Source organism: Solanum dulcamara, chromosome 8, assembly GCF_947179165.1.
Source record: "Solanum dulcamara chromosome 8, daSolDulc1.2, whole genome shotgun sequence".
In the NCBI taxonomy this organism is placed as follows: Eukaryota; Viridiplantae; Streptophyta; class Magnoliopsida; order Solanales; family Solanaceae; genus Solanum; species Solanum dulcamara.
Genome location: NC_077244.1, coordinates 71,147,092 through 71,157,381, shown reverse-complemented (window position 1 = coordinate 71,157,381; position 10,290 = coordinate 71,147,092). Strand labels below are relative to the sequence as shown.

General features: G+C 35.9%; 2 protein-coding genes across 4 annotated transcripts; both read left to right on the top strand.

The window, feature by feature from the left end:
- Positions 1-376: 376 nt before the first annotated feature.
- LOC129899598 (uncharacterized) lies at positions 377-5,881 on the top strand. 3 transcript variants are annotated; one of them, XM_055974608.1, is made up of 5 exons: positions 377-810; positions 2,578-2,818; positions 3,239-3,428; positions 3,504-3,908; positions 4,146-5,881. In XM_055974608.1, exons 1-5 carry the CDS (start codon positions 806-808, stop codon positions 5,669-5,671), a joined length of 2,367 nt encoding a protein of 788 aa, XP_055830583.1. In that variant the 5' UTR covers positions 377-805; the 3' UTR covers positions 5,672-5,881. The 3 variants fall into 3 exon arrangements, with proteins under 3 accessions (XP_055830583.1, XP_055830581.1, XP_055830582.1); XM_055974606.1 differs by having other exon boundaries at positions 3,239-3,908; XM_055974607.1 differs by lacking the exon at positions 377-810 and adding an exon at positions 909-1,019 and having other exon boundaries at positions 3,239-3,908.
- A 2,112-nt stretch (positions 5,882-7,993) lies between these two features.
- LOC129900525 (uncharacterized) lies at positions 7,994-10,203 on the top strand. Its single transcript, XM_055975521.1, has one exon. The coding sequence runs from the start codon at positions 8,320-8,322 to the stop codon at positions 9,790-9,792; it is 1,473 nt and encodes a 490-aa protein (XP_055831496.1). The 5' UTR covers positions 7,994-8,319; the 3' UTR covers positions 9,793-10,203.
- The last annotated feature ends 87 nt before the right edge of the window (positions 10,204-10,290 follow it).

Genomic DNA, 10,290 nt, shown 5'->3' with positions numbered 1-10,290 from the left:
TTAGAAACCCAAAAGAGAAGGTAATATTCACTCAGTTCATTATATTAAAATATATATTTATTTTTATATTTAAAAAATTTAAAAATAATTTAGTATTAATTATATTTGTTTTTTAATATATTAAATTTATTATATTCAAAAAGTAATATTTTATTAAAGAAAAATTACATAGTTATTCAATTTATGTTTAATTTTAAAAATTAAATCTTTTAGACATTTCTTTCAAATATCTTTCGAAAATAATTTTTTTATCTCAAAAAAAAAAATAATAAAAATTTCACTCTAAACTTTATATTGAATATATTATTATTAAAAATATTTTCAAATCAATATTAAATAAGATTGAGCATTGGTGGATGGAAAGAGGACAAGATAGTAGGGGTGAGAATCTAAAAATATGATGCATTTTTTCATATACTTTGATCACCAAGAAAAATCCAAGAATAGATATAATTGGGGAAAGATAGATCCAATGTCTTGACAAATTCCATGTCTCTCTCTCTTCTCATGTCAGTTACTAGAGTACTAATTATTCTTCTCTCTCCATCTTCCTTTGTACATACAGAGTGGCCCCAGCAGATCCGAAAAGCTCCTTCCTTTCCGCATTTTCCCCTTCCTCCGTGACATTGTACTATCTAACCAGCATCTTTTTCTCCACATCCTTTCCTCTAAAGTTCTACTTTCTTTCCGAGTTTCTTCTACACTTTTGAGTTTATATGGTGATGGGGTTTTCTTGGATTCCTTTCGTGCTACCAAGGAGCTGGAGCTAGAGCTAGAGCTAATCTTGAATGAGAGATATATCTTAATGGGGTTTGTTTTTTTCCCCAAGCTGTTGCATTTTAAAGACTTGGATCTTTAGCATTTTCTCGAAATTCTGACCTTGATGAGATAATCTTGGTGGATTTCTCTTGCTGGGGTTTGTTTTTTCCCCAAGCTGTTGCATTTTAAAGACTTGTTTCTTTAGCATTTTCTCGAAATTCTGACCTTGATGATAATCTTGGTGGATTTCTCTTGCTGGGGTTTGTTTTTTCCCCAAGCTGTTGCATTTTAAAGACTTGTTTCTTTAGCATTTTCTCGAAATTCTGACCTTTGATGATAATCTTGGTGGATTTCTCTTGCTGCCGTTTGTTTTTTCCCCAAGCTGTTACATTTTAAAGACTTGGTTCTTTAGCATTTTCTCGAAATTCTGACCTTTGATGATAATCTTGGTGGATTTCTCTTGCTGGGCTTTGTTTTTTCCCCAAGCTGTTGAATTTTAAAGACTTGGGTATTTAGTAATTTCTTGAAATTCTGACCTTTGATGATAATCTTGGTGGATTTCTGTTGCTGGGCATTTTTTTCCCCCAAGCTGTTGCATTTTTAAGATTTGGGTATTTGGTAATTTCTTGAAATTCTGACCTTTGATGATAATCTTGGTGGATTTCTCTTGCTTGGTTTGTTTTTTATTTTTCTTTCTCAAACTGTTAATTACATCTTTGTTTGTGTATATTTGCAGTGTTGGGATGTTGGTGTTGTTTCATGTTTCTACTCTTTTCTATTTTTGGGTGTTTTTTGTCTGTGCCCCTTGTGTGTGACTTTTGATTTTTTCTGTTCGATCTGTGCATTGTGATCTTTTTACCTTTAGTGATTTTGTTCAGAATTTTTTGTTAAGTAGTGCTTTGATTTTCCATTTCTTTATCTGTATGACTGGTGATGTGTGTTTGTTTCTGAGTTTTTGAAAACTCAAAAGTCAGATTGATTCTCCTTGTGTTGATTGACCCCAAACAAGTTCTTCTTCCTCTAATTGGTTGTTGGATGAGTGGATGTGTGACTTTGTATTTCCAACAGCTATAATTAACCAAATTCCTTAGCATTTTCGAAATTTTGGTTGTTTCATAGAACTATCTCATTAGCTCCTTTGTCGTGATGCGAATGACTCTGAACTAGGTAGATTAGTCTTTGTGTTCCTCGTGGGAGGCCTTTTGGGGAAACCTTAGCATTTTCGAAATTTTGTTTGTTTCATAGAACCATCTCATTAGCTCCTTTGTCGTGATGCAAACGACTCTTCTTTGTGTTCCTCGTGTGAGGCCTTTTGGGGAAAACCTTCGCATTTTCAAAATTTTGTTTGTTTTATAGAACTATCTCATTAGCTCCTTTGTCGTGACGCGAACGTCACTGAACTAGGTAAATTAGTCTTTGTGTTCCTCGTTTGAGGCCTTTTAGGGAAAACCTTGTCATTTTCGAAATTTTATTTGTTTTATAGAACTATCTCATTAGCTCCTTTGTCGTGATGTGAATGACTCTGAACTAGGTAAATTAGTCTTGGTGTTCCTCGTGTGAGGCATTTTGGGGAAAACCGTGTGTGTTTGACCTAAAGCGGATAATATCACACCATGTTAAGAGTATCTTTTTTTAGTCTTCTTGTTCCTTGAAAAAGTAAGGGCATTGCCTGATGGAAATTTTACCGTAATATATTGAAGTTGAGGAATAATGTGCGCCATCCAGTTTTATGTGCATGTTTACATTATATGTTGTGTTGGGTCATAGGCAGGGGACAAGGAGCAGCACATTCTAACTCTTTGTTGTGTTCTGTCCCAGGGAGGAGGTGAAAATGCAGTGCACTAACTATCTTCCAGGATATTACTACCCAAGAGATCATGTTGTCAGCCTTACGGGTAATTCACCATCAATACCCCACAGTGGTATTGCCTGCAACAGTAGTAGAGGCTTCCATCTTGCATCTCCTCCTTTTATGGTAAACGAAAGCCAGGATTTAGTTTATCAGAAGGAAATATTGAGAAACACAATACTCAAACATGATGCAACATTTAGATATCAGGTATATACATGGTCTTTCCTTTGGTTAGCCTTCAAAACAGATTATTGCCATCTTGATGCAATACTCAACCAAGTCTTCAATTTGTTTTTGCATGTAAATGAATTGCACCTATATATCCTTTCATATTTGTGGAATTAACTATCCTGATTTATTAACTTATAACTTGCTCTTTCTTGTGGATTACAATAAACCTTTGATAAATGTTACTTGATTTGGCGCTTCTTCTACCTATATATTCTCTCTTGTACGTTCTGTTTTCTTTTTCTTTCTCCACTTCAGTTCATCCTTTCTTTTGAAGAATGTAGTGTGTTTGATCAGTTTTGGTCTTGAGCAATGGTGACCTTGGGAGTGCTTCATCACTAGGTGATTCACTTAAATACATCATGATGTAGCAAAAGTTTGAATTGTGTTTTCTTTCAGGTCAATGAACTGCATCGCTTATATGGAAGACAAAGGGAATTAATGGATGAGATGAAAAAGAGAGTAGAAGATCATATACACTTGCAGGCATCAGATGCAAATACTTTTGCGTCATTTTTTAGGTCTGACATTTCTGAGAAAACCTTTAGGCACTCAGTAAATCTTACGAGCATTGAACCATATGCATCAGGTAAAGAAATGTTTCAAGAGACCTTAAGTTATGGTGCTGATAAGACTGTTCAACCAGGAGGTGACTGTGTTTCAGGTCAAAACATTTTAAATGAATGCAAAACATCATCATTGAAGAACGATACATCAAGGAAGAGAATGTTGGACCTTGAACTTCCAGCACCAAAAGCCATTAATAATGAATACAGGGAGTCATTTGAGGAAGAAAATCCTGCTAAAAAGACAAATATTTTGATCTCAGAGCTTCGACCTCAATGTTCTTCGAAAGTCAACTTTGTTGCCTCTAGAGACTCTTCCAGTTCTCCCTCAAGTTGTAGGGGTAACTTTCTTTTGTTTGACCTGAATGAACCTGTACAACATTTTGAGTTGGAGTGTCCAAATTCTGCATTTGAATCGAATAACATTCACAAGGAAATCAGGGACAGAGATCTGGAATTACCCGGTATGGCACGTGAAGAATGCTCAACTCTGAATAAAGAAGGTATCCTGAGTTTCCCTTGAGAAAAGATTCTGATCATAATTCTGAAGATGCCATCATTCTCTTTTCCTTTTATTGTCTTGCACAATACCTGCTTTTATTTCTTATGTTGCATCAGTTGTCAGTTTTTCCTAATGACTGGCTTCTCCGTAGGAAATTAGGAATACAGCCTTTCTATCCTAAAAGCTGTTTTAGCATGAAGTTTTATCTCTCATCACAATTTTATATATGCACTTACAGGGAGAGATGAAAGCAACTTGAAGTCATTTGATGAAGTTTCTTCTGATGGGAGAGCACTTCTTTTATGTAATCAGCCAGCATCGTTGTCCTTAGAAAATGTAGACAAGATTCATGCTGAAACCAGAACTGACAAATCACTGCTGATTTCTTCTTGGAGAGATTTTAAGCAGATTCCTGTTGCAGTACAAACACTTCCATGCTTTAATACTGATGCATCATTCAACAAGAGTACTGAGTCCTCTGTTAGGAACGCTGGTCTCACTGTAAAGAAGTTTAATATTATGAACCTAGGTCCTGCGTCCACTCCAACTTCTGGAAGTTTGACTTCTTCCTTTATGCAGCATGATGCAAGTGATAGTACAGGTGAACACATTGCTGCTGTAAAAGACAACAAGTTTTCAGACTACACAAGTTCTGGGAACGGCATGGACTTGAATTTGACACCTTCTACCTGTTTGTCTGACTGCCAGTCTGCACTCTCCTCCGACGAAATTTCCCATCTTAATTTCCCTGGAGGCAGAAATGTAGAGAGACATCAAAATTCCGAGGTTCCCGACAGTAACATGGTTCCTGATTCTACAGCTGAATATAGAAAGTGTACTAGGGATAATCACCTTGTAGATGCTAGAATTGATAGTAAGCTTTCAGCAGCTAATATTTGCATTGACTTAAACTCCTGCATCAAAGAAGATCTTTTATCATCTAATCCAAGTGAAGCAACAAAGTCTACTGCAGAAAGAGATCTGGAAGGTCCTGTTAGCCCAGAAAATAAGGAGTGCTCTCCACCTAGAGGAGATTCTCAGGACATTAATATCAGAACGTCAATCCATTTGCCAAGAAGAGGCCATGATGATCCAATCGAGGAAGTTGACACTGTTGCAGCTGATATACTTATTTTTATTTCATCATCTGTGGTCCGCGGGTACTCAAAGTCTGCCATTGGTGAACCATCTGAAGATTCTAACAACTGTCTACGCCAGCTTGCTGAAGTTGCTACTTCTTTGGCAAGTAGTCAAGAGAATGAAGTTGAACAATCCATGGAAGTCCATTTTCAGCACGATGTACTTTCAGAAAGGACTGATTCCAGTCGGATGAAGCTTAATCTGAGAAAGGGGAACATAGATAATATTCTTAGTCACTTGAAGGTTGCAAAAGAGAAGGAAAAAGGTGTTGCATTGTGTCATCAGCCAAGGAGGGGTCAAGCAAGGAGGACAAAGGATCAGAGGGACCTTCAAACAGATGTGGTGGTACCTGCAGTTAAATCTCTTTTGCATCAGGTAAATGAAACAAATATTGCTTCAAAATCCGGTTCATGTAAGAAAAAACCGAGTAGGAGTAGTTCCAGAGGCAGGAGACGTCCCAATGATGGAGACAGAACAATGTGTTCACTCCTACTGCAGCATACTTTGGATATCAAACATGGGATCACAGGTAGATTTTTGAAAGGTTGGGGGGCGACTAAAAGGCGACAAACTGCTCGGAGAGCTCAGTCTTTTGTGTCTCCTCTCTTTTTAGCTGATGATTAATTAATTTAATGGAGAGTATATTTCTGTATTTATTATAGAGTACAGAGGACTTGATTGCTAGGATTCTCTTCTTTTTTCTGTCTTGGAGATGTTATGTACATAAATTTAGATGAGAATTCATACAAAGTACTTCATTTTTTTTTTTGTCAAAGTTAACAGGATTGTATATAAATCTTCAGCACTAAAGGCTGGGATCCCAAATTTACACCATGGAGCTACATACAGTTGAGTAGACTCAACAAATCTATAAAAGATAGGTCCTACTTCATCTTACAAAGATCCTAGAATAATAGCTACAGGATCATTTACATAGAACTGCACCAATAGCAAAAAGTAATGATGCAGTTCATTTTAGTCCTATGTGAAGGACTGCTTATGCTCTCATAACATCTCAAATTTCTCTCCTTACATATGGTACACCAAATCACTGCTGGGGTAATTCTCCATCTGCTTGTCTGTACAGCCACTAGCTTCATTATTCCAGCTTTCTATAGCCTGACTTGCCCTCTCTGGCATGGTCCAACTTATGCCCCTGAAGCTGGTAAACAAGTTCCAAAGTAGTTTGACTACCCTGCAGTGAAGAAACAGATGGTTGATTTTCTCTGCCTGTTGCTCGCAAAAAAAAATATCTTGGACACAGATATTCCCCTCTTCATAAGATTCTCCTGAGTTAGTGCTGCCTCTTTTACTACCACCCAGTTAAAGACTGCCATGGATATGTTCACATACAAGTTACTAATGACAGAATCAACCACATATTTTTCATGGTTGGCAAATTATCTCTACTTCATGAATTACTCTATATTAGTTTGGAACGGCTGCTTTTTCTTTTTCCCTTTTCTAATGCATCTTTCTGTTCCTTACTTGTTAGATAATCTAAAGTATACATTTAGTTATTGAATTCAATATTCTCTTCATTGAAAAATGAATTTCATAATAAATCCCGATTCAAAATTTATGGACTTTAACGTTTCTTCATAAAAAAAGATATTTTCATAAGAAAATAATATTGACTTAAATGGATAGAATTTTATGACAATGAATTTAAATAATATGTATTCTCGCTTTAATTTGTGACTCTTTTGGTTAAATTTGTATTGATTTGGTGTAAATATCGAGTATCAAGTAAGCATTTTTCTTTATAGATACATACGTGTACACGCATATTATATACACATGCATAAAAAGATTTAAATCCTTTGGTTCCGTTTCAAATGTTTCGAATGAAACCTAATATTAAATGATATTAAAAATTACAATTACTATAACTTTACCTTACACACGAATTGATGAAGACTTTTTCAAATTTTACTTTCTATGCTTATTGTAATTTGTTTGTGAGGATTTACACTTTCTATAGAAATATTTACCTTTGCTATATTTACGCTTGTTCTCACATAAATTTATCAATTCTACCAATAAGATCAAGCTTCTTTCCCATTCCCTTCTTTTTCACAAAAAATTGTTTGGGGTCCCTCTTCCTTACATCTAAGGAAAAGGTATAATTTCAACAAAACTATTATTTTTTTCTTTCTTCTTAACATTTTTTCTTTATTTGGTAGTTAAAAGATTCTTGATTCTTGTTTATAGAATTCAGTTTTCTTCTTGATGATCAAAACTACTTGTTTCTATTATTGGTAGTAACCTTTTGTTACTTTCCTGAAAGCCTCAATGGTATGATTTGTTTATAGCCAAAGTCATCCTTTCATATATTTAAAAATTTTGATCTTTTTACATAATCTGATTTTAAAAATTTGTTGAAGAAGGGTAGCCACAATTAGGAGATCTAAATTCTTGGAATATAAGATTGTTCATCTAGCACATTGAAAATGGAGATGTTGATTAAATAAATTCTAGTATCAATATGCTGCTGATAATAGGGAATATCAAATATATGGCGTAATCTCACCTGAACAAAACAACAACAATATATCTTATATACAGTGTAATCCCACAAAGTAGGGTCTGGAAATCTCACTCGAACAAGAAAGATTATATATTTGATGTCAAGAAATGGAGATGTTGATTAAATTACATGACCAAAACATCTGTGCTAGAGTTTATGTTCTCAGCCTCTAGTAGTGATATAGCCAAATTTGAGCATTAGGATTTTTTTCAGTAGATTGGGCAATAAGAATTTAAATTGAGGGAATGGTCTGATGGAAGTAGCAACTGAAAAGAACATTTTCTTGTCGTTTTGTCCTGTTTTTTTTCCTTAAATTGTTATGAAATAAGTGATCCATAGCATCTCTTTTATTGCTTTGTATATGTTATCTCCTCCAGTTCATATTGGCAATTGTAGGTTATGAATATATGGGTTCCTTCTGTTATCTGCATTTTATGACAGAATGTTGAGTTGTCACACAAGCAATGGATGAAAAAGCATCCACACCTGATCTTCACCAGTTAACATGCCCTTGTTTCTATCTATTTAGGACGCCAAACGTGTGGAGTTGACGGTTCAAAAAGCACTCTGGTACTTCTTGCTTTCAGGTCCTGGTGACTACTCTTGTTTCAGAGTTTTGGCAGTAAACAGAGAACATTCACAAAAAAAGAAGAAGTTTATGTTGCTTACTCTAAACCCCTCTATATCATACTGAACATATCTGCAGGGATGTTGGTTTGCTATTTCATTTCCTTCTCTTACAATGGCTGATGGAATACCTGAAAACTTGGAGAAAATCATGTCTATAGTAAATCGTGTGAGAAGGAATTCAACCGGAAGTGTAGGCTTTGAAATGGGTGAATCCAAGGTCTTGTCACGTTATCTTGACGTTCGAAGAAGTTCATGTCATGATATGTGCAAACATGGTTTTGAACATGATTCTCCAACAAAGGCAAGGATTCCCCGGCCCACGAGAGCAACATTAGGGAAAATCTCAGAAAGGAAGAAAGTACCTGGCTCAACTAAACTACCTTCAGAGATCAAGAGCCAGACAACTTGCCAAGTCAATGGACAGGAAATGCAAGCGTCTACCAAAAGAGTAGCGCATTCTGTAAATCATCAAAGTGATTCCAAATTTAAGCCTTTGGAAGAAAATGCATCAAGAAGGCATCAAAGAAGATACAGTGACAACTTTATACCAGGGAGGTCTTCGAAACTTCAAGAGTCTCTATCGAATGGATCTAGCAGTAGACAAAACCACAGCTGTAAAATGGAGAGATATTGTGGATCCTCCGAACTAAGCAAGAAAAAGAGTGTTGTTACCTCAACTGTTTCATTGTCTCCAAAATCTTCTGTGAAAAAGGTATCGAGCACAACATCCAGTAACAACTCCTCAAGAAAGGCATCTCAACTTAACAGTAGGACTAGTCTTACAACAAGCAAGACTGGGAAAATCAGTCATGAAAATGTGACAAAGAAGACGTCTCATCCTAGAGAATCAAAGACTAAAAGCAACACTACAGGTATTTCCCAGGAAAATAGTAATGCCAAAAAATCCTCTTTGCATAGAGATGGTCCAAAACGAGAAAAGACAACTTCATCATCCCTTTGTTCCCCATCATTTTCATCATCTTCAGGTGGTGGTAGCTCAAGAAATATTGACACAACCACCCAGTCGTCCGTTTCCTCATCTTCATTGATGTCACCATCATCAAATTCAGCAAATGAGTCTGCTAACTGTGATGGAACAAGCTCTAGCACCAGTCAAAATGGAACTACAACTCAGAAGCAAGACACAAAACCTCAGAAGGCTGGACAAGTTAGCTTAGAAAATGAAGATTGCAGTCCCAAACTGCTCAAGTTCAAAAAAGGAAAGACAATTGATATCCAATCCGAGAAAGAAAGTCCACGGAGACAAAAGTTAAGGCAAGTCACCATAAAAGATGAGCGCGAAAATGAAAATGGTAATGCTAATCCTAGAGGAAAAGGCTTGAGAAAATCCACTACTGATGGCCATTCATGTGCTGCGAAAGACAAAGTTATGACAGTAAATCTTCGATCCCATGGAATAGAGGATACAAAAGAAACTCCAAGTTTGTTCAACAATGTGATTGAAGTTACTGCAAGCAAACTTGCCAAGACTAGGAGAAGCAAGGTCAAGGCTCTGGTGGGTGCTTTCGAAACTATAATCTCCCTTCAGGATCAAAAATCCTCTCCAGTAATTGGAAGATCATAACTTACATTTCTCTTTGACCAAAGAATCTGCACGCCAGGTGCAGGATTCCCAGCAGTAATCTGTATGATATTACTTTGTTACTGTCCTTGTGAATATTACTTTAGGTAGTTGTAGAAATTGATCACTCAAATTTGATTTCTAATCGAGTTAATGAGTGCTTAGAACAGTCTAATCAGACAAATTTGGTTGAGCTTAAGACATTCTTCAATGAGTAACTCACCCATGTAAGCTTTCAGTAGCTGAGGCACTTGTTAGCGTATTAAGTCTTACCATAAAGTACTGGATTTTATTCTGCATAACAGAATAGTCCAGACTTAAAAATTTTCTGTTGATGATGACACATAGTTATCCTAATTCTTTATGCCTGTACATATTTGGTCAATGAACAACAGAAATTTCGGAGGATTACTCTGAAGCCAAGTTGAAATCAAAATGTTGTATTAATATTCATGTTTATCAAAACATTCTTTAGCTTTACAAGAAAGGAAAAAAAAATAA

Bases quoted from the DNA above. Each gene is read 5' to 3' on its own strand.
- LOC129900525 (XM_055975521.1), top strand. From the start codon at position 8,320: ATGGCTGATGGAATACCTGAAAACTTGGAGAAAATCATGTCTATAGTA.
- LOC129899598 (XM_055974606.1), top strand. The intron at 2,819-3,238 runs GTATATACATGG...GTTTTCTTTCAG, and splicing joins ATGCAACATTTAGATATCAG to GTCAATGAACTGCATCGCTT. The intron at 3,909-4,145 runs GTATCCTGAGTT...ATGCACTTACAG, and splicing joins CTCAACTCTGAATAAAGAAG to GGAGAGATGAAAGCAACTTG.